The following is a 24176-nucleotide window of genomic DNA, read 5'->3' as shown; positions in this document are numbered from 1 at the left end:
CACCTGCTGTCCTCGGCCCCTGTCTGTCCTCGAGATGGCCCGAAATTTTCTCATGCGATAGACATGGCGGAGATCACACCTCAATTAATTCCAGCCATTCCTTCCTTGAAGTGGTCTTGGCAATCATCTCTCGGTCGGATGGACAGTTGAGGGAGGAAATGGTACGTCCACCCGAGGAAGGCGCCAACGGCGAGCTTGGAAGCTGGAGGTTGAAACGGCAGATGTCTACATGATGTCCTTCTGACAATTCGGGAAGCCTCGACCTATTTACCGTCCTCGAGTCGGCCAACACTTCCCCAATTCCTGCTTCTCCTTCGAGCTGCATTCTCCATGGCATTTGATTGTATCTGGTCGCCGGCTCCGTCTATCACCTCCTCAAACTCTGTCGCGTGCTGGTCATCCATACCCTCGCCACCATCCCCGTCCCCGGCCTCATCCTTCTCCTTTTTTCGTCTCTGTTTCTCCAGGCCCCTCCCTCGCTGCGTCTTCCGTTCTCTCCATGTGGCAACACTACGCATCTTCTTCCCCTTTGGACGTCTTGCTCCCTCTTTCCAGCTTCAACTCAACCCACGACTCCACCTCAGGATGCGATACGACGACTGGGACGTGCTGCTCTTCCCCTCTGGCCGAGATGATCGAGTGCCCCTGAAGGAGTTCAAGGTCAACTGCCATGTTGTCCCTGACGCCGACTTCTCCCACGGCCGTGCCACCTTTGGTGTGCCTGTCATGACTTGCTTTGTCCCGGGACTCCAACCCGGCGCCCCTTTCCACATCTCGATCCACTGCTGGGGCAGACCCAAGCCCAGCCAGTACACACAGAACTACAGCAAGCACCCCGAGCTGGCTACTTTCGAGGCCCGCATCTTCATTGATGGCCGCATGGTTGCGTGAGCCCTGTCCGGCCTGCCCTCTGCCCTCCAGGCTGCGTGCTGAACTGGTTCCTCACAGGTCCACATTGCTTCAGCCGTTCGGTGCCTGGCCGCACCTAATAGCCAGCACTTGTCGTGAGTCCCAACATCCCTCCTCTTTTCCACGATCAGGTGACCTGGCATGAGCTGACTCCTCCGTGCCACCAGAGATGACGAAGCAGGGTGAGCTTGAGCAGTTGAAATTTCCGTCGTTCCGTCGCGAGTTGCTCTTCCAGAACCACTGGAGTCCCAGTGACGACCTAGGACGCATCAAAGTTCTCATCAGCGAGGGTTTCCCCAGGGATTCACCCTCGAACCCAATCGAGCGGGTCAAAAACGTCGTCGCATTTGCCTTTCAGCATGCACCTCTGGGTCAGTCCTCCTGCTGGCTCTAAACATCCTGGCTTCGCTGACAATTTCGTCTAGAAATTCTCGAGAACAACGGCATCGCTTGGCCGAATCCGCAGATGTGGCGCCGGCCTCAGAACAACCCGGCCCTTCCGGTGCCAACATTCTATCCCGATGACGGCGCAGACTCTCACTTGCACTCGCCACGTCGCAGACCTCTTGCTGGCCAGGACATGCCGACCATATCCACAGCTTTGACTGCCCCTTCTGTCGCAACTTCCACCTTCGATTCTGTCCACCCAGGTCCCTCGAAGTTGCAGAAGGCATCTATATCCTCCGCTTCGAGCTTTCTGGACCCGTTCAACGAGGCTGCCTACCAGGAATGGATCAACTCGTTGGGCCTCGGCCAACAACAGCCTCACATGGATACGAACACGCTCTGGCCCAGTTCCATCGCCCGAAGCAGTAACAAGTCTGGCACCGATCCCAGCATGTGGAGCATGCCGGCCTACCCGTCCTCCACCTTGCGTGACGTTCTCACAACGGATCCAATGAACCTGTCTGGTCCCAGCCTAGACGAGGATACTCAGATGGAGGTCCTCAAGGTACCGACCAACACGCCGACTGCCTTCTTGGGTGCAGATCATGCAGGTTCAGGTCCGTTGACACATGGCCGTCTTATCTGCTGTAGCTTCGAGTTATCTGACGATATCGCCAGGTCAATTCACCTGTAACATCCCAAACTCATCTATTTCTAGCGACTTCGCGCATTCGCTTACTCACTCACTTCTGAATCAACCACATCCCCTTCCCGCGATACCGCAGTCCGTCCAACCACATCAGATTCCACTGCCAGCGAGCGAGGTTAAATCTCGGAAAGAGAATCGCCATCTCAACCATGCCGGCTCAGTTGGTTCTTCTTCCACAAACCCTTCCCCTTCAGTCGAGGCACAGATCCGCAAATTCTCCACCACGAACACTGCCTTCGGTGTCATTGGCAATGACCGTGCAGGATCCTCTGCCTCCGGGTCTGGTCCCACATTCAGCCGCCGTGGCTCTGGTCCCGAGTTTGGTAGAGACATCACAAATACAGAGTCACCCAACCAGACTTACGCCGGGGTCGCCGCGTTGGGTACCGGCCCCGGCAGTGGCAGCGACAAAGGTACCAAGCGTAGCCGCAACTTCACCCCGGCTAGCACCAAGGCCATAGACGAAGAGGATGAGCCTCGTCGAGCCAGTCCCCGGTTGCGGATGGCGAGTATTTTCCCATCGAATGCAGAAGACCATGAGGCCGAGATGTGATTGCACCGCCATTGTGAATATCCATCACCCTGCTCCAGTGCAGATTAAAACAGACCTAGGCATTGAATGTCCTACTGTCAGCGGACTCGTTGTGCGCGGGGTTGTGTGGTCTCTGCGATACGCTCTTAACCAGTTTTCAAAATTGTTATTTTGGAGGATTGACGGAATTGGAATGCGCGTGAATATGAGCCTGTTGTTTTATTTGGACCGTAGTCTTCGGGCTCCTGGCCCATACACACATTCATAGTTAATCTTATGCATGCTGCACCACCCACTGCCCAGGTACGCATGACACAAACTGGGCCTTGTAATAAACCTTGAACAATGCTCATAGTGATAGACACCTTGTACGAGCGCGAGGTAGGGAACGCGTTGATAATAGGGTCGTTCAAGCCTTGGGCAGTGGACAATGAAGACCATGACACACATATAAACCTTCAGATACTGTATCTTTTGTGCTCTAACCGCGATCATTAATTCATTAGGTAGTCTGTCTAGGCATGCATATGCTGAGTTGTGTGTTATAAGTATTTGATAACCCGGATTCAACGCCCCAAGGTATTCAGCAGCAGAAATCTTTGTTGCTCCGCGATCAGGCCATGGCCATGTCGACCTTTTTCCCCTTCACGCTCCTCCATTCCATGAACCCACTTCCCACAATCGTCGTCGCCGCCAGCGCAGCACTGACCAGGAATGTCTGCATCAGCGCGTCGTTATAAGCGAGCGTAACGCCGTCCAGGAACTCGGCCGGTATGATTTTCTGGATACTCGTCGCGCCAGCAGAAAGAACCGTGGAAGGGTCCAGGCCAGGCGCGTAGTCGCCCACGTACTCGACAAGCTTGTTGCTAAAGACGTTTTGTGACACGGAGACGAATAGACTCCCTCCAAGGGTCTGTGTGAACACCACGACGGCGGTGCCGGTAGGGAGATCCTTGTCGCTCAGGACAGCCTGGACAGCTATCAGGGGTTGCTGCATGCCAAATCCTACGCCAGCTCCAGCGAGGATTTGGTAGCCGATCCAGACACCCGAGCCGGTGTCAGGCTGGAAGGTCGAGATGAGTCCATACCCGATACTCATAAGCACGGTGCTAACGAGCATGAACGGGGTGTAATACCCTACCAACGATACGATAACACCGGCCACGAGACTGAACAAGACAACCGAGATCAACATGGGCAGGTTCATGATGCCACTGCTGACGGCGCTTGACCCCTTAACCGCCTGGAACCAGAGGGGCAGGAAGTAGATGCCCGAGAAGAACGCGGCGCCGGTGGCAGCGGCGAATGCAGCACCAGACCAAACTGTTCGCATCTTTATCACCCGGGGCGGAACGGTGGCGTTGTCTTGCTGTCTCCACTGGATAAAAAGGAAGGCGCAAATAAGAACGCCGAAGACGACGAAAAGGGCGATGACGCGCCCGGAATCCCAGGCGTAAGTGGTGCCACCCCACTGCAAAGCGAGGAGCAGACACACGATCGCGGGCATGAACACGGCGGTGCCAAGGGGGTCGAACTCGTTCAGGATCTCTCGCCAGGTCTTGTTTGTCGATGTGGCTGCGGCTGACAAGGCACCCTTTGGAGGCTGGAAGAAGAACAGTACGACGAGGACGGTGATGGCGCCAATGGGCACTGTGAAAGTCGCGTAAGCCGAATTCACTGCATCTAGGTTTGGAGAGGGGTTATCGTCTCCATCTTACGATTGATGTAAAAGCACCATCGCCAGGTAGCCTTGTCCGTAAATACACCTCCCAAGAGTGGGCCAGCGACCGAGGCGATGCCGTACATGGAGGTGATGCCTCCAGAGTAGGCTGGACGACTCCGCAGAGGCACGGTGAAGGCCAATATAATCAAGGCCCCGGACAGAATCCCTGCCGAGCCTGCTCCGGCGATGGCCCGGCCGATGATCAGAGCCGTACTGTTGGGCGCGACGCCGCAGATCAGAGAGCCCAGCTCAAAGAGGCCGATGGCGCTCAGGAAGACCCATTTGATATTAAGGTACGAGTAGAACTTCCCGAACAGGAGCTGGAGGGCGGCGGTGGTCAGGAGGTAGGCCGAGCCGTACCAGCCGACGGCGTCCAGGCTGTGGAACTGGTCTGTTATCTTTGGGATCGCCGTGGCGATGATGGAGTTGTCCAGGGCCATCAGGAAGACGGCCAGGCACAGGGCGATGGTGATCAGGACCAGCTTGACGCCGCCCGGGTACTCGGTCCCGTCCTGGCGGGTTTCTGTCCGCCGCAACTCGGACGCGGCCGTGGCCACTCTGGACAGGGTGTGGACCAGATCAGGGGCGGGTGCGGCTGGTGGCTCTGGGGCACCCGCTTTCTCTTTGACGTTGATGTCGACATGGTGGTATGTATCCGAACGTGAATTCGTCTGCGGGGTCTGTGCCTGCTCCTTCTCCATGTCGGTGGTGGCCATGCTGGACGAGGTGGATTTGCGAGGTGTGACGCCCAAAGAGGACGGTGGTTGAACCTCAGGGGCCATGTTAGATGCTTTGGGTCTGGGAAATGGTGCCAACAAAGATTTGTCCTCTTCTGCTTTTTGGTGGAATGTGTCTGAGACAGTCAATGGCTTGTTGTCAGGAAGATGCCGTCGCTTGCAGATTGTGAACACAAAGATGATGATGCATTTTCACACGCCCTTTCCGACCAGAGAAGGCCACTCTGATATAATATATCCAAATTTCTATTTCTATCGTCGCACCGAGCCCTGGAGTCATCACTGCGGCTGCGAAATGTCGCCGGCTGCAGGGCGCTCGGAGTTGGCGACACGGCATTTGGGCGTGTAACCATCCGCTTTTGGCCCTTCTGATGCTGGGGCTGGATACGGTAGGTACCAGACCTGCTGCAAAATGAGACAGGCCGGTCTCGTGTGGCTCCCATCAGCCGTGCGAAGTTGGCGATGCCGTAACGGGCCTGGCGCGGCAGGGGCTCGGCAAGATTTCTCCGCTGTGCGTGTGCGGGAATCGGGCTCGGACAGATTGGAGCCCGGCGTGGGAGTAGGCTAAGACGGGGTTGAGACTTTCAGAGTCCCTCCAGTATGTAAGCAACGGTGTGTCATCCGGTCAGATTTCACAATTTGCCCTGCAGCCATCAGCATGACGACTGTCCGGTATCCCCTGATTCTATATGAATAAGCCCGGGGGCTTTCTTTTCTTTCATACCACCACACGGAATGTGCCTGACTAAGAACGCGATCCCTCGCCGGAGCTGCCAGGATTCGGAGCGTCTATTGGCAGCAATGTGCGGCCCAATGACCCCCCTATGTAGCATGGTCCGGTCATTAGGACTCTCCGATTACCGTCCAGGCCGACAGGCGTTGCGCACCCTCTGCCTTGCTCTGCTCTGCTATTGCGCACCCTCGCATTCCACGCCTTGGCGACCCCTAGCTGCTTACTCTCATACTTGACCTGCCGACGTAGCAGCGATCCAAGCGTGTACGATGATGACTCACAGAAGACCGGCAGCCACTTCACAACGGTCCTCCCTGCAATCCGTATTTTTCAGTCTCGATGTCACGGACGGACATCCTTGCTGGGTATCACCAGTTGCCAGGACCTCACTTTCACCACTCAATTTCCTTAAGTATTCGACACCTCAACATGTCCGTGAAACTATAACTGCCACACTCCTCAGTATATAGCCTGTTGCAATTCAAACAAGGTCACACGGCGCCAACTGTAGCACCCTTGGTGGTCCTTTCTGACCAGGTGGGCGTGAGAAAGTGCCTAGGTCTTCCCTTCTCGCACGAGCTCTGTTTTTGTTTTCTTCTTCTTCTCTTCTTTCCTTTCCTTTTTTGCCCTTCTACTGTTTGGTTTTCCTCTTTTATTTCCCCTCTTACTTTCTCCCTCGTTTCTTTTTCTTATCTGCAGGACTCGGCTGGGGGGCCGACCAAGTGACCCGGCGCTGTTTGCCTTCACTGTCATGGCGCATGGTCGGCGTAAATAACTCCCGTCAATATGCCAAGGCTTCAGTTCTTGTACATCAAGGGTGTCCGCGGTAGCTTCTTTATCTGATCTAATTGGAATATCAAGGAATTCTTTTTAGTCCAGGCCATGACACACACGCAGGTTACATATACTGAACACGTTCTCCAAGAACCTCTGAAGCCGCGTGCCTCGGTGGCAAACAGTAACATGGTGGGCCTTAAATTTCCTCTCCCTAAGGTCAAACGGCGTCAGAGAGGAGATCACCTTCAACAAGTATATGTAAATAGTTAGGGAGGATGTGGCATCTTGTAACAAGTTCAGGGGTAGGGACCGAATTTCATCTACCCCCGCACCCTCAACGGATGTATTGGCTGCTCCCTCTCCGCTCAGTTCTCTAGATTCGAACCTGCTGGACCAACCGGCTCGCGAAGAGGTTGGTCTCGGGTTGAGTTTCTCGTCCGGCTGGGACGCTGGTACTTTCATATCGAGCCACTCGAATCACGACCACCAGGCCACGCCAGCTGACACTGGCAGTTCATATACATGTTGAACAGATCATGATGGCAGACAACCTAACCGCGGCTAGGCTCCTGTATTAAGTTGTAACAGCTCGCTAGTAGCAACCTACCTAAATAAATATACACGATGGTGCTTTGCATCCGAAGTCTTGTTAAAACTCTGATTTAATTGCCCGACCTCGCCGCGAGTAGCGTATCATCCCGAAAAGCTTAAATCGACGAGTTCCCAAAAGTCGGCTTCGTCCGATAAGTTATTCCGGAGCGATGTGTGGCCAAATGACAGGCCACTCGAAGTCACAGAATAGTGGATTATCCAAATGGTCTAATATTTGTGTAATATGTTGGTTTGACTGCCTCGTCCCGTCATTTGGCAGGTGTAAATTTTAGGAATCCTGCGCTTCCAAACACTAATCACGCTTACGGAAGGATCCTCAGAGGCCGCAGTGATTGTTTACCACCATAATTACAACGTGGAAGTATCCAGCCGACCTGCTTCTACCAGCCTGTTCCAGGGAGCTGAACACTGCGTCATCTGTCCCCCCACACGAATTCACCAAGTAACTGTAATTACAGGTCGACTTTGTACCCATTGAACAAATAGCAGCTTCACATTTGGTAATACGTACTGATTGGTCACAGTGACGTGTAATCAATCAGGAAGCTGTCCAGCTGGTGACGACCCAGCTAGCATCTGCCTCGGTATGGAGCAGCCTTGGGGGCATGACCTACAAGTGGGTGAGGAGCAAGAAGATGCCCAGATCTTGGCATGTGTTAATCAGAGTCCCTGGGCAAGCGACTTGTCTGCCACAACCCCAAGCTTTCAGTTCCAGGGCGACAACACACAGAATAGCGTCTGAATCAGGGGAACGCAACACTGGTCCTGTGACAACGCATCGCAGGTCTCGAGGCTGCTGTGTGGGACAAGCGTCGTCGAATTAAGCTATGTGGAGAAACGCTGCGGATCTCGGGATGGGACCGGCTCAGTCGACCTAAATTCGGGTTATCCCTCCTCTTCCCCACATGTTGAGACGACGACGATAGAGCCGGCCCGGCTGCATCATTAGTTTGGTCCTAATTGCATATCTCCGGCAACGGGCCCGTCTGGCACCTTCAAAAGCGATCTTTCTCCGACAGTGCCTGCTCACTCCCTCAACAATGGTATTCTGACAGCTGATTTGACTCTAAGACTAGAGTTTGTTAAACAGCTAGCAACTGCTCCCGCACAGCCCACTGAGCTGTTCTTACTTTTCCCTTCAAGACTTGTCACTCGCGCGACATGCCGTTTGACATAGCGGCCTGGGGCATTGTGGCCCTGGCTGTTGCGGCGTTGCCATGTTAGCATATCGCAAAGGAATCCATGGCAAATACGTGAGTGCTGGAGAATCGCCCCATCCACCTTGTTTCTGTGTTACCGCTCACACAATTCCAGCGCCGAGCCCCTGCGGACTTGGATGAAAAAGACATGCTAGCGGCATGTCCTATGAGCGGCGTTGAACCTCTTACGTCCTTCGATTGGACTGCAAAGAAACCCCTGGCCTTTCGCCCTTTCAAGCCAGTTTATCATATCACCATGGCGGTGCAGAACTCTGCGCCCGCAGATTTGATTGTTATGGACCACAACTACGAGGATCGGGTCTTGGAGAGACGACAGCTCATGGCCCGGAACCCGAATATCGTCCTAGGGGCTATTCCGCGGGGAAAGGCATCTGTTGAGGAGCTTTATTCGTTCCTGCTGTCGCAATACCTGCCCCAGAGGTTCCCAACCATGTTCTCCCTCTCCGATGACGGCAAGATCTTTCGAAACGGGATCACCGGTGCTTCGTTTCCTACTCTGCCACCAGATGACTCAGTTCAGGCACTCAGAAGACTCGGAGAGATTATTGAGGACGACATGTTCCTGCTGCACGAAACCGAACAGGGCCACCGCAGCGTCGCATACGTCTGCTGCTATTGTTCTGGGTTCGACCCGTCACAAAAGTTGGACAAGCTGCTCCCTGAAATCCACAAACCTGTGCCCAGCTACAACAAGATCGGCCCGAGCATGGACAGGTATTTCAAGAAACTAGAAGTTGGCAAGAATGTGAAGCGTGTGAATGTAAGTTCATGTGCTCTATTTCTGGACATGAAGCATCCGGAGTAGTGCATCTGCGTGCTGACTTCCTCTCGATGACAGTGGTCCGTCGTAGATTCTCCCATCCTCTTCAATTGCAAAGGCAACCACGTGAACGAAGAAGACCTGGACCACGTAACTCGGGACGAAGACATCGACATAAGCAAGGTAGGCTTTTCCCCCCCGCTCCTAGGACAGAACCTCAACAGCTGATTGGATGTGTGCAGGCACGGATACGGTGTGAGTTGCAGACATTGAGCCGTCTCCCAAAGACCAGGGCTCTTTTGTTTTCCTTCAAGACACACCTGTACACCCTCGAGGAGATCAAGTCCGAGGGACTTGGGCCGCAGCTTGCGGATGCTATCGACGGTCTGGGCAAAGGGAATGCGCCTGGGATGTGGCAATACAAGGGCGCGCTCCGTCTGGGAAAGAAGGTCAATGAGTACCTGCGGTCATAAAGCTACCAGTTGACAGTAGGCTAGAGACGGAAGGGTTGACTGAGAGCGATGTGCATTGTAATTATTTACTGACTGCCCTGGGGTATGCATTCAACATGGTCAGGACCGTCAAGGACGCTTAATTCAACAGCCAGGTTCGTGGAGTAGGCAGCGATCTGTTGCCTAGTTGTTGGTATTATCTCCATGCACAGCACCTTTGATGGGTACCGCATACATGAATCGCGAAGGCTCGGAAATGCAGGTCCTGGCCCATGGTTCTGGATTGCTCAAGCAAGTGTCTCACCTGGGACAGTCTCTTGTTCCGCCATGTCTGCCAATTCGGAATAAAAGCAATGCCTGGCATGCATGCGCATGTGCTATTCATTTAAAAAAAATTTATAAATAGAAAAAATGATATGCTAATACTGCTAGATAAAACTTAAAGCTTAACTGCTAATTAGCTAAGTAAGGTAATATTATTAAATAATATAATTATTAAATTAAATTTAAAACTTAAAAGCTAATTAGCTAAATTAAAAAAAAATATAAAATTAAACTTAAATCTTAATAATTAATTAATTTAAATATCAATAAGAAATAAGGGCGTAAAGCCCCCCGCCGGGAAGGGGGTGAGCGTAAAGCGCAAGGGGGGGGGCCTGCGAAGCAAATAGGCCCCTCCTTTTATTTCCTATATAGTATGCACTGCTTATCCAGACGAATAGCTACCAGGGCCCCGGGAGGGGCTTCCACCTGCTTTTATTCACCGTCTCTTTTGCAAAGTAATGTGGATCCGCTGGAGCCCTCGGCTTTGGGTATTCATTGGTGGGCGTGATGCTGCCGCTTGACTGGGGGTGGCATTCTTGGCGGGGTCAGCTTCATGCACCCTCGCACCTTGTTGTTGACTTCAGAATCGCCCCGTTGCCAAGTATCCACCCCCAACAACACTCACGCGTACATGTACGTATATGCGCTATCTAAGTCCGCCAACGTCCTCAACACCACCACTAGCCTGTTGGCGAGCTGGTGCATCACCAAACAGCCACCATGGGTCGCGTAAAACCCGGCAAGACACCCCCAGACACAATCACCGTAGGCCTCTCGGTTCGTGCTCGACGCAAAACCGGGAACGCCAGGGCAGCGTATCAGAAACGCATCAGCCAGACCCTGAAGGGCCTGCGAAACCTGCCCGTCGATCCTCTGGAGCGTCTCGATGTCCTGATTCCCCGCGCCGGCCTTGTGCGCACCAGCTACCCAACATGGGTCTCGTCAGCCGACAAGGCGCAAGCGCTGTGTCAAGCCTTGCAGAAAGACGGCCCAAACGCCCGCGACATAACGCCCGTGCTCATGGACTTCCTTGACCAGGTAGAGCGACACTTCCGCCTCCCAGTCCCGGAACTGCAGCTTGAGCGCGGCACGCCCCCTGATCCACAGCCTCCATGCCATGACAGTTCCAACCCACCGCTGCGGGTGCGCTGCTGGGAGCAGATCATCAAGGCTTCCAGCCTGCCCAGCGACATGCAAGTTGTCATAGCCAAGGAGCTTATGGAATCACTGGATGCGGCCCACTCTCGCTTCATACGAAAGCGGAACAAGGGCATCGCGAAGAAGAGGGCCAGGATCGCTGCTGGCCGCGGATCCGAGGCTACCGTCGCACTGGATCAGACCGTGGAGCAGTTGATGCCCAAGTCACCCTTTGCAAAAAGCCTAGTCAGGGTGCATACCCTTTTACACACTCCCTGGACTGAACCCAGGCCAAGGACGTATAGCGAGTATGATGATGGCACCAACGAGGATCCGGACTTGGGCGAAGATGCAGACCAGGATATGGAGATAGACGAAGACGAGGAGGGCTACGATATGAGGAATAATGAGGACGACGACAATTCATCAGACAACGGTTCCTTCATGTTTCAAGACGACTGGGAAGGGAACGAGCCCGACATGGACGACCATAATTTACTCCTTGGCGCTTCCGCGAGACCCATCGCCGACTTTGCACAGAAATCACAGGCTCGGCGACCGTTTGGCGATCTCGCTCAGCTGCTTTCTAGTGCGCCATCTGCCGGTCAAAAGGTCGACGTCTCCCAGGTCGACTTTCAGGGATCGACTATCAGCATCGCGTTCGGCGCGTCCACGCATGCCGAACGGGCTGCAAAACAGGCGAAGCGGCCATGAGCAAGAGGCGGAACCACGCCGCGGATTGAAACCCTTAGAACCTGCGCACAAGCTCTTCCGGCGATTTGTTCTAGGCGAAGGCCACATCCTGGGCCAAGTGGACGCTCAAAGTCACAGTCAGAAGGACGAAGAATTCCTCGGAAGTACATCACAAAAACATTCTGATGGATTGTCTCCATGAAACAGTGCCCATACTTACAAAAGCAGCTCAAACGCTCTGCATGTTATGATGTCGCCGGCGAGAGACTTCAGGAGTTAACAAAATGATGGTTTGGGTTGGTAGAGAGTGGGGGGCTGTTTGGCACATGCGATGGGTGGCTGAGAGACTGACAGCCCAGTTGCCTTCCATCGTGTCTGGAACAAGCCTCTGGCCTTCTCACCACCACAAGCCGAACGACAAAAGATCAATCAGTATTTGCTCCTCAACACCGCACTGGTACCCGCATGAAGGCTGGGTGCAGTATAGCGCCCTGTTCAGAAACTGCCAGTTCTCCCAACCCAAATCAAGGGCTTCAAGTCAAAGTCACTTTTGAAGGCCACATCGCTCTGCATCGGAATTTCCAAAAGCTCCGGGGGATGGATGGGGTGCCCGCCCCCGTGAGTTGCGTACCGCTGCTCACGGGAATCCGAAGGGGTCATTCTCTGGCCCGGGCGGAGCCGCACCGAACTCAAAGAAGCTCTGGGGCTCAAGGGCCAAGTCTGGGCTTTGGATCGCGTTCTGCATCGATTGCATCCCGCCGACAGACCCTCCCACGCCACCGAGGCCCGAGGCCATAGAACCCCGGAAGGACGAGGAGGCGCCTGGGTCAGCATACAGCCCAAAGGTCATGCCCGGTGTGTCTTCCGGGCCCGAGTCGCCCATCATGCTGCCAGGACCTCCCTTGCCCAGGCCGCTCCCTGTGCCGCTTTCGAGGCCCTCTGCGACGCTCGAAGCGTTGTCGCCGAGCAGTGAAGCAGCGGACTTCTCCAGCCCGTCCACCATCAGGTGAGCGAGGTGCCATTTGCCCGCCTGGATTGATCTGAACTGTGCGACCAGCCTGTTTGCCAGGTCGCCGACGAGGCCAGCCTCGACCAGACCGTCCTGCCGCTTGGCAGCCAGCTTCAGGAGGAACACGCAGGCAAAACACACCATCGCGTGGACATAGGTGGGCATGCCTCGCAGGCTGGCGGCTATGTCTGGGTCCTGGAGGACAAGCTCGATGATGTTTGTCGCGGCCGCGATGGCACCCGAGGCAGCTTCCCGCAGCGGGGCGGGGATGGCGTCCTTGTTTGCGAGCCCGCGGAAGACGTGGCTGAAGAGGTAGAGCTTCGAGTAGTGGTAGTAAATGAGGGCATTTTTGACTGGAAACTCGCCAATCGTGGAGGAGCAACCTGTGAGCAAAACAGCAGTTAGATTGATTGATTGATTGATTGATTGGTTCGCGTGATCGAAAAAGGGGGAGGCCCGCCGCTCTTCGATGTGACCTCTATCCCGGGACGAATACTAACTCCTTAGTGTCGTCGACCACACGCCCACCCAGTGGTCGAGCTGGCGGCTGTAGTGCGCAATCTGCAGCGAAAAGGCCGGCGGGATCATAATCCCATTGTCGGGACCAAACAGCTCGTGGATGCTTGTTAGAATTAAGTGCAACGAGACCTGGCTCATCAGCCTCTTGTCATGGTCCGTGGCTTCCGGCGTCTTGAGAAACTGCTCCCAGCCCTGGATACTGGCGTCCTCGCACACCAGAGTCTGCCTGCTGTAGAGGGTGGAGAGGTTCCTGTCGCAGATGAAAAGATTATACCACAGGCGCAGGCAGTCAGCCGCGTCCTCGCCGCCCTCCACCAGTACTCTCTGATAATTACCGCTCAGGTTGATCTCGGTCGCCCGACGGATCGCCATGCCGGACAGGGTCCAGCTGATATCACTCAGCCAGTACGAGGCCACGCAGAGGGCTCTTAGGTGGTCCCGGTTAACCCTCCTGTCGAATACACTTGCCGATATCAACCGCCGTAACTCTCTGTTACAGACCGGGTAGATGTGATTTGATGCGGAATCGTGCAATGCGGCGACGGTCAGGATGCTCGCCGTCAGGATGGCGCTCCGCGCCCTCAGCGCGTCGAGTGTCCGCCGGCGGCCACCGATCTTGTAGACAAAGTAGTCCAGCTGCTCGATGTAGAGGTCAAAGAGCCGCTGTGCGTCCGCCAGGGAGATGTGCCCCACGGCGATGAAGTCCCGTACGGGCCCGCCCCCGGAGTGGGGACTCTGGGCGTCCTCGCCCGAGTCATGAGAGTGGAGGGGCGGACGGCTGGCTTGTGGGTTGAGTGGCGAGATGGAGGGTGGGAAGAAACCCGCATGATGCGTTGTGGCGTCGGTCATGCCTTCGTCCAATATGTTCACCATCGTGGGCGAGTTGTTATCTCCAGGAGACACGCCGCCGCTGTCTTCATGCTGCTCCTGCCCTCCTGGATCCATCGTGTCTGGGCCAGCCCGGTCAGAGGAGCTTCGAAGCCCGGCAAGTGGTAGAAGAGCAGACCGTTCTCGCAGCTCTTGAACACCGGAGTATATCAATTCGAGGTCGCCGACAATGTCCTGGTGCCACCTACCACGATCGTCAGACACCTTGGTGACTGCCAGTGAGGCTGGAGACCACGTCCGCCTTTGGGAGGACTATGGGAGGAGGCCAACACAGATATTGATGTTGATAATGGAAGAGGACAGGCTTACTGAGACCTCTCATCCATGAGCATCTGTAAACTCTTGTTGAGCACACACGAGAGGTTTCGTTGTTTGCACCTCACACACGGAGGCTTTCCATCCTCCATGTGACACCTGATCTACATGGCGAGGTCAGGCACGCTGTTGAGTCTCGCAAAAGGTTTCGGCAACGGCGGAGTTCCCAACAAGAGACTATAAAAGTGACATGAAGAAGGGCGGGCCCCCTACCTTCTGCTTACGACATGCTGCACAGGCCTTCACCTTCCGCGATATCTCCACAGAGGCCAGGGAAGGGTTCAGCTGAGGCTGCTGCTGGAAGGGAGGCACGTCGCCACGTGGTGTGGAAACGGGCTGGAAGGGGGACGGGTGGCTGGTGCGCCTAGCGGGAGTGTCCCCGGTCTGCTGGGCCTGGGTCAGGCCAGCCGAGGAACCCGAACCTGGTGGCAGATCATAGCCGCGGCGCCTGCTCTAGATTCGTTTGTAGCCTCTGGGTCAGCGTCACCTGCCAGCGACCAGAAGCGGGACATGGCTTGCGAGGTGGTGTTGCCGCATAGGGACGGGCAAGGAGGGCCCAATATCTGAAATAGGAATGGGGGGTGCCCAAGGGGGAGGAGGGAGGGGGGAGGGCTTACCGTAAGAGGAGGGCTAGCCATGTCCTGCGACAGGGAGTCGGTTACTTCCTGCCAGGATCTCTTGGCCATGAGCCGGACGGTACTGTACTGGGTACACCAAAGATTGGCCTTGTGTCAGCTTGTGTTGCTGGCCCGACGAGAGTCGAATCAGGGGAAACAGACTGCGGCGACGACCTTCTCGCGCGGGCGGATGCATAGTCGCCAGAGAGTGGGCGGGACGAAATTGTGGAGACTAGCTAGCCGGAACCAGGGGCGGGGGGCCAGGGCAATCTGCGGATGCTCGGCAGAATGGGCAGAGTGGCATGTCAGACTTTAGAGTTTCTCGGTACGCGCAGCGTGTTTCTCTGACAGGTTGCCAGGATCTGCTTGTTGGCGGAGGAGCGTGGGAGGGGCCGTGGGCGGTGGGCAGGCGACACCACGCACAGTCTCCTAGCCCAAGGCCAAGGGGGGAAGGGGGACCAGGACTTGGGTGCCAGGGCGAGGGCAAAAAACAAGGTTTGCTCCCAACGTTCGGGCATCGTGCGATAGGCCGGCCTGGGCCAAAATTCGTACCATATCTCCCAATGAGGCAGGCCAACCACCAAAGAGAGTCTCAGTCTGGAAGGCTGATAATTCTGATAATTCGCGATAGTCGGCACCAGGATGCGGAGCAGAGCTGCTTTCATCGAGATTCCCGTGTTCTAGAAGCAGCGTGAGCTGCATTCTGTGCATGCACGATACTGACTCGTAGATGTGACGGCTCTTTAGTACGCTTCAGGGTACTCTTTTAGTGTCGTAGTGTAGATCGACACTAACACTACCCGACGCCTCTGTCCCATTGGTGATGCTGGTGCTGCTGCTGCCGCTGCTGCTTCTTGCGACGCCCTGCGCACGGGGGGCATCTGCAGCCGTAGGCCCAGGTGCGGATCTGATAGTGATACTGAAGGTTGAAACTCTGACACATGTGTCATAGATGTCGGTGTGATTCGGTCAACAATAGAGCCCGTGATGAGATGGCCGTTACGCCGCCGGCCACTGCCATGCCTCGTATATTGTACCAAGATATACCCGACTCCTCCGGACAGGTTCTTTTGGTCTCGCTTGAAAATGCAGCACACGTAGAATATCCGTGGCCGGCATGGCACATCAGTAGCCCCTTCGCTAGATGTCTCTTTCCCCCCTTCTTTTGATCCAACACCTCTATCACATACTCGCATTCTGCTGCCTTCCTTCGGTCGTCCCAAAGACAACACCCCGATGGTGGGTGACCCGTGGATGTACGCGGAAACATATGCTCTGGTCTGGAATCAACCCCGGAAACACGTGCTCGAGTCATGACGGCATGGTTCAGACGAAGTCTAATCCTCAGTGCACAATATCCTGTGCAGGACAAGTTGAGCCCGGTTGGACCGTCCATCCATGTACAAGCACATCGAAAGGGTGCCTCCCCCAATCGCATGTACATACGTACGCGTCATTGTATTTGCTGGTGGTGCCCAGCATATCTGTGTTTACTTGCGACGTTGGAAGCAGCTACCCGGTTGCAAGGGTCAATGGCGTAGGAATATGAAACTGGTGTCATTAGTTATATCTTCGCTTGTTAATAAACGTCAAGCTTCCAGAAATTCTGTTGGGCCTGCCACGTGCTGGCCTTAATCCAGGCCGGCGGCCATTATCACTCCCTTCACACCCATTGCTCCTTTGCAACAATTGTTCGGGCACTGAATCTCCACCGGGTTCTCGGATGGCTCAGAGTGCGCTGTACGCCCTTCTGGCCTGGGGGGGGGGGAGGGATATCAAATTTCATTGCTTTTGCAACCGCATTTCGATACGCGATTAGCATGTGGTCCTGTAACAGCCGCCGAGCTGCATGCATCTCAGGGTTGTATGCATCGACTTCACTGTACTGTAAGCTCGCAGTGGAAATGTGTACATCTAATTAACTTGACTTCATCGCGCGGAGATGCAGATCCCGCAAAGAACAAATGGCATGATTCTGCGTAACAAGGTAACAACGCCTTCCAAGCTTGGCCCAAATGCCTGCTTAGCTTCGGGCACAAGTGCTGGTGCAAGATTGGCGTTCCAAGGATGGGCTGCGCTTGAAAGCGGTTGGTGATTACTAACCGTGGATGTCAATGATGAAGAGGCTTGCGAACATGTTTTGAAACCATCCACCCTGCCAGCAAGGCGAGTAAAGGCTACGACGTGGGTACCCGACCTGATGGTGATCAGCTCGTGTTGAGCTAAAGCAGCACAAGGTCGAGTCAAACCGGCTTGGCAAGGGTCGGCGAGCAGGAGCGGCTTTACGGCCTTATTCGGTCTCCGGCCCAGTTAGGCGCCAGATATCTGCAGAAACCTCCGTAGCATATCATGAGAAGGTCTTCGTGGAGGTTGTGATGGCTGGGACTGACATCATCGACAATTGTACACCGTGTGCTACACATCTAACGACTCTATGGCCTGGCATTTCGGAGGACTGTCTCCTTGCCTTTGCTGCGAGCTAACTCTTGTCCCGAGGCATATCGAAATGAAATTTCTCCCAAGCCGAGAGGCAGGTAGGAAATCATATGTGCAACGTATTTGTAGTGTTATCGTACAAGGCGCCGCATGCTCTTGTTCAGCTGGCAATGGGGCGCTGTGCATGTTTAAGAAGGATCGTTCTATATAGATGATGGCTATCGAGCTGTAAATAGATGTGAAGTCACCATTTGTCCGGTGCTCCAAGGATGAAAACGTTCACTCTCACCCGACCAGCAGGGTTGATATTAGTTAAATTAGTTTAGTTAATTTTAAAAACTAACTAAATTAGTTTAATTAATTTTAAAAACTAACTAATTTATTTTAGTTAATCTTATTAACTAAAATTAAATTAACTAACTAAAAAACTAACTAAACTAACTAAATTAACTAAAAAACTAAGAAAAAAAGCGGGGCTAATATTAATTAAAGTTTTAAAAATATTTAAATAATTATAAGCTTATTAAATACTAAGAAAAATATTAAGAAAATATTAAAAAATATTAAAAAATATTAAAAAATATTAAAAAATATTAAAAGAATATTAAAAGAATTAAAAGAATTAAATAAATAAATAAAAAACTTAAAAAAAGTTGTTTCTAAGGTGATTCAAACCCCTAGCTACTAGCATGTTATATGGCATATAATTACAAGCAAGGGATTTACGTTGCATTTATATACTATGAAATTAATAGGCATTATTATGATTATCACGGGCAATTATTATAAATTTTATTAACGCTATATACTACTATACTATATACATTATGAAATTATAAAATATATGTAATTTGGCTTCCTTATAAGTGCGTGTAATGTATAGTATATGGCATATAATATATCTACGCCCCCCTTCTTCCCCCCTACCCTTAGCGTAACCACCTATATAAAGCAATTAATTTCTTAATAAGTTTTTAGGCTAGCTATATAAAAAATATATAGTTAAATTGCTCTTTTCTTTTATATTATATATATAATATTTACAAAATAGCTTATTTCTCTAGAAAAACAAATATTCTAATATAAATGTAATGGGCTTGGGCTGGAAGCCCAAGCCTTATAGTGGCTGGCTAGGTAATCCAAGGGAGCTTGGATTATTACGTACCTTTTGGCTTAATGGCGCAAATGGTTGCTGCTTTGCAGCTTATGGGAGAAGGCGCTAGCCAGCCTGAAGCCCCTCTGGGGCCGAGCCCATAACAATAAATAAGATTTACCTTATATAAAGATATTAAATATATATTTATAAAATTACATAAAAATCCTAGAATTTTTTCTAGTTATAATAATATTATTTTTATATTTATATATAATTATTTAAAAATACTAAAAACACTTTTTTATTATATATATTAAAATTTATATATTTTTATAAATACTTTAATTTTAAAAGTAGTTATAAGGCTTATTTAAGCCTATTTGCCCCTGTAAATACTTTAACTTTAAAAAGGGTTAATTTAGATTTAAATATAGTAATGAAAATAATATTATTAAAGAATTGGAGATTTAATAATATTTAAAAGCTAAAGAAAGAATTATTAAATTTAAAGGAAATAATAAAAGAATAGTTTTTATAATTTATTTTATAAGTAAAGTATAATTTATTTTATAATTTTAAATTATAATTTAATTTATTCTTTATTTATAATTTACTTTATAATAATAAATAATAAGAAATATATTTTAAAAATAAAATAAAAATACATAAGTACCAATAACTACTTTAAAACTATATAGTTATTAAAAGAATAAATAAAATAAATATATAGTAAAATATATAATTTACTCTTAAAATAGCTTATAATTAAAGCATTATACTAATAAATTAATAGATAACCCTGCTTTTTAAAGTTTAAATAATATAATAAAACCCAAATTATTAAGTTTTAAAATATCCCTTAAGGCCCTTAATAACTATAAATTAATATAGTGTTAGTTATAGCTTTCTAAAGAAAACAAACTAATCTTTTTTTAACGGTAACTTAGGTAATTATTATAGTTATACGCTTTACCGCTAAATTATAATAACTACCTATAAAAAAAAAAAAAGCTTATAAATTATATTTAATATTTAAAAAAGAAAAATATATATTTAATATTATTAAAGAAAAATTTATTTATTAAAAGTATTTTATATATTAATAATCTTTAAATTTTATTATATTTAATAAAACTTTAAATACTTATTAAATATTATTATATAAAAGAATATAAGGTTATAAAGTTTTATTATTATTATTAATATATAAGTTATATAAGCTTATTAAGCAACCCCACTCTTTTTAAGAGTATAAGTTCAAGCTTATATATATATTATATTATACTTATTATTATTAAATATTATGAAATTTTATCTTTAAAACTATATATTTATTATATATATAATGTTATTATTAAATATAATAAAATTATTTTAAATTCTTTTTATTTTTTTACTTTTATTTCCTTTATTTTATTATTATTATTATAATGCTTATAAGTATTAAAATAAATATATTAAATAATAAATATTTTTATAAGCTTATAAAGCTTAAAATGCTTTATAAATCTTATAAAATTCTTATTTTTATAAAGCTAATAAGCATTAAAATAAATACATTAAATAACTACTATTTTTATAGGGCTTATAGGGGTTAAAAATGCCTTATAATCCTTAAATAATAACTATTCTTATAACGTGGTTTATTAGGAAGTGGCGGATATTAGGAAGTAGCGGATTTTTGCAACTTTAGCTAACTTTAGCTAGCCGTAGTACCTACTTAGTGCAAAAAGATTTATGAGATTTAGTATTAATTAGTGTTAATTGCAATTAAACCCTTATTTCTAATTAATTTTATTAATTTAAAGGCATTAATGTAATTGCAATGTTAGTTTAAACTGGTTAACCTTTGGTGGGAAATATGCATTTAGCATTATTTAATGCTAATTATACTCTTAAAAAGTTGGTTTGCTGCGAATTATTAATACTTATATATTTGCATTAATTAATATTAACTAAGCTAGATTTATTATAATATAGTTAGAATTTAATTAAATAAACCCTTTTTTATTTTTTTTATAAGTTCTTACATTATACTTAGTTTTACCGCAATTGCCATATCGTTTTTTAATTAATTTACTGCAAATTAACTCCTCAGCATTACCATTAATTTCATTAATTAATTGCTTTCCCTTTTATTTTTCTTAAATAAAAGCATAGGATTCCTTAATAATAAGTACTCCTTTAAGCTGCACTTAAGTTCTTTTAGCCCTTTAGCGTTTTATAAGCGCTATGTTGGCCTTTTAAAGTATATAGATTTGCTTACTTATTATAGTAAATAAGTACGCTATTATTTATATATTTTTCGTTAATTAATTAATAGCGTTTATAATTAATATAGGGGAGCTTTTTTAATAAGCAAAGATCCTACCCTTAATAAAATTTAATTATTAAATAGTTTATTAAGCATTTAATGGTATTTAAAACTTTCATTTTTAGGGGGAAATAAGGAGGGATTATATAGGAATTTATAAGCAAACATTAAGCTTAAAAATTATAAAATTAAGGTCCTAAGGGGAAATTTTAACTTCTTTAAATATAAACTTAATGTTTTTTATTATAAAAGTCTTATTATAAGCTACCTTAAATGCAAAAAAGAATTTAAACTTAGTAATATAGTTAATAAAGGCTTAAATAAAAAGGTTAATTTAATTGCTATATATATACTTTAAAGGCAAATATAACGCAATATTTAATAATTAAAGTAAGTAAAATAAATATAGCGGTATGCTAATAATAATAATCTTATTATTTTTATAATATTAATTAAACTTAGCTAATATATAGCTTTTATAATTATTTATAATTAATATTTAATAATTAATATTTTTCTTTAATTTAATATGCTTATTAAAGTGCTAGATTTATTTTAAATTAATTTTATTATCTATTTATTTATTAAGAATAGGCTTAATAACCTAATTATTTAAAAAACCTAACTTTATTGCCTAGCTAGCAAAGTAATAAGCGCCTTAAATAATTATAAATAATGGGATTTATAACTTACTTATATTAATGCATTTAATAATAATTACTTATTCTTAATTACTAAGCTAAATTAATTTAGCCTTTTTATATTTATTAATATATATAATAATTATTAATATAATAATTATGCTTATTATAAAGCTAATCTTATTAAAGTTATAAAGATTATTGTTAATAATTTAATACTTAGCTATTATATTGTAAAGTAATTTAAATTAATTCTTAATAATTTTTAAATCTTTATAAAGAGCCTTTTAATAATTATAAAGATAATTAAACTTAATCTTAAGGCTAAGTTATTAATCTATAAAGCGTTAAGCTTAGTGCTTATTAATAAGTTTAGCATTTCATAATGTTAATAAAAGATTAGCCATATCCTTTATATTAAAAAGTTATAAGGGAAATCCTTAAATATTTTAATTAATAATATATTAAATAAGCATTTACTTTTTAATTTAATTAAGTTTATATTTATTAATGCGTAATTCTTTATATAAGCATTATTAGTTTATTTTACAATATAGTGTGATTTTAAGAACGTTAAAGATACTAGCAGCTTAAGTTATAAGCATAGGTTTTGCATTATTTTTCTTTAAGTTTTTAATTACTTATATAGCTAAAAGGATTTTATCTTTTTTAAATAAAGGATATATTAATAATTATTAATTTTTAATATATTAAATATTTAATTAGGTGGATTAAAGCAAGATTAATGCAAAAAACTAGGACGCAATTTATATTAAAATAGGTTCTTTTTATTAAAAGTTAATTATTTTAAACTTAAATGTAATTATATTAATCCCTTTAAATTAATTAAATTAATTAAAAATAAGGTTATTAAAATAATTGGCATTAATTAATGCTAAATTTAATTAAATTGTTTGTATTAGGTGGGTGTTATAGCTGGCTAAAGTTGGCTAAAGTTGCAAAAATCCGCTACTTCCTAATATCCGCCACTTCCTGGTAAACTACGTTAAGGCTTATAATAATTAAAATAAGCATAATAATTTATATTTTAAAAAGTATAAAAAATTATATAAAACTATTAAAAAGAATTTAATAATAATTTTATTTCTTAATATAAATATTAATATCTTATATATAAAAAATCTACTATTATTTTAAAACTACTTTTTTAATAAGTTTATATTTATCATTTAAAGTAAATTTAACTTATATTAAAATATTTATTTTTCTAAAGAAATAAGCTATTTTATAAATATTAAATATATAAAATAAAGGAAAAGGGTAATTAATTAATATATTTTTTATATGGCTAGCGTTAAAACCCATTAAGAAACTAATTAATCTATATAGGTGGTAATGCTAAGAGTAGGGGGGGTAAGGGGGGGTGTTAGAATTTCGTTTGTTAACATTACGTAATATATCATTAGAGCCCTATGTCTTTTAATTAGCTAACTTTGCTAGTTTTATCCTAAATAGGCAATTATTATATTAATATAATTAATATTCTTATTTAAATATTATTTAAAAATTAATTTCTATTTAATAATATTTAAATAAAAAGTTAAAAAGTATATTATTATAAAGCCCCTTTTTACTTTATTTATTACTATATAACTTAGTACATAAATAAGTTATATAAACTTTTAACTTTAATTTTAAAATATTAAGATTTTAAACTTATATTACTTAATTATTAAGTTATTATTCTTTTATAACTTATATAATATTAAATAAAGCAAAAAAGGGCTTTATAATAATATACTTTTTATAAATTAATAAAAGTTTATTAAAGAAATATTTATTTAAATACTCTTTATATATTTATTTAAATATAAAATATATTTTTTATATTAAGTATTAAAAAAGAAGAATTATTCCCTTATTATATAAGTTAAAATAAGTAAGTTATAAAGTATTATACCCCTTGATAATATTTTATTTTAATATATTTCAACTTATTTTTAAGAAATAATTTAACGTTATTAACCATTAGGCCATAGTGGAGGTTTAGGTCGATATATAATTTAAAATAATATATTAAAAAACTTATTTATTTATTTCTTTAGCTAATTTAATTATATTAAAGTTTATTAATAATTATATCTTTTTAAAAGAATTATATATACTAAAGATATATATATTATTATAAAGCTAAGATCTTACTTAATAAGCTTATATAAAATAAATATATATATTTTACTTATATAATTAATATTTATATAAATTAAAATAATATTAAATGCTAAGGTTTTAAGTTTAATTCCTAGTAGTATTATATAGTCTTAGGCGCCTTGCAACCTTTTATTTTATTTTTTAACATTTATTTATTTATTTATTTATTTATTTACTTATTTACTTATTTACTTATTTACTTATTTACTTATTTACTTATTTACTTATTTACTTATTTACTTATTTACTTATTTACTTATTTACTTATTTACTTACTTACTTACTTATTTATTTATTTATTTATTTATTATTTATTAATATTAATTAACTAAATTCTTAACTCTACGCCTTAATATTAATTATAATAAATAAAGTTTTTTTTATTTTTTTTATTTTTTTTTTAGTTAATTTAGTTTTAGTTAATTTTAAAAACTAAAACTAATTTTAGTTTTTAGTTAATATTA

At 45.0% G+C, this 24176-nt stretch overlaps 5 protein-coding genes across 5 annotated transcripts; 3 read left to right on the top strand and 2 right to left on the bottom strand.

Moving 5' to 3' along the window:
- Positions 1–585: 585 nt before the first annotated feature.
- Positions 586–2558, top strand: INS49_004762 (uncharacterized protein; the record flags this gene model as incomplete). Its single annotated transcript, XM_043165550.1, has 5 exons — positions 586–887; positions 949–1004; positions 1077–1280; positions 1335–1913; positions 1975–2558. 5 exons carry the CDS (start codon positions 586–588, stop codon positions 2556–2558), a joined length of 1725 nt encoding a protein of 574 aa, XP_043017679.1.
- A 592-nt stretch (positions 2559–3150) lies between these two features.
- On the bottom strand, positions 3151–5042 carry INS49_004761 (uncharacterized protein; the record flags this gene model as incomplete). Its single annotated transcript, XM_043165549.1, has 2 exons — positions 3151–4187; positions 4256–5042. 2 exons carry the CDS (start codon positions 5040–5042, stop codon positions 3151–3153), a joined length of 1824 nt encoding a protein of 607 aa, XP_043017678.1.
- Positions 5043–8574: 3532 nt separating this feature from the next.
- INS49_004760 (uncharacterized protein) lies at positions 8575–9572 on the top strand (the record flags this gene model as incomplete). Its single annotated transcript, XM_043165548.1, has 3 exons — positions 8575–9099; positions 9178–9282; positions 9342–9572. 3 exons carry the CDS (start codon positions 8575–8577, stop codon positions 9570–9572), a joined length of 861 nt encoding a protein of 286 aa, XP_043017677.1.
- A 1023-nt stretch (positions 9573–10595) lies between these two features.
- Positions 10596–11726, top strand: INS49_004759 (uncharacterized protein; the record flags this gene model as incomplete). Its single annotated transcript, XM_043165547.1, has 1 exon — positions 10596–11726. The coding sequence occupies one exon, from the start codon at positions 10596–10598 to the stop codon at positions 11724–11726; it is 1131 nt and encodes a 376-aa protein (XP_043017676.1).
- A 616-nt stretch (positions 11727–12342) lies between these two features.
- INS49_004758 (uncharacterized protein) lies at positions 12343–16535 on the bottom strand (the record flags this gene model as incomplete). Its single annotated transcript, XM_043165546.1, has 3 exons — positions 12343–13097; positions 13215–14305; positions 16504–16535. The coding sequence occupies 3 exons, from the start codon at positions 16533–16535 to the stop codon at positions 12343–12345; spliced, it is 1878 nt and encodes a 625-aa protein (XP_043017675.1).
- Positions 16536–24176: the final 7641 nt, after the last annotated feature.

This window comes from Diaporthe citri (assembly GCF_014595645.1).
Source record: "Diaporthe citri strain NFHF-8-4 chromosome Unknown scaffold_13, whole genome shotgun sequence".
Taxonomy (NCBI): Eukaryota; Fungi; Ascomycota; class Sordariomycetes; order Diaporthales; family Diaporthaceae; genus Diaporthe; species Diaporthe citri.
This window is presented reverse-complemented; position numbering and strand designations above follow the sequence as displayed.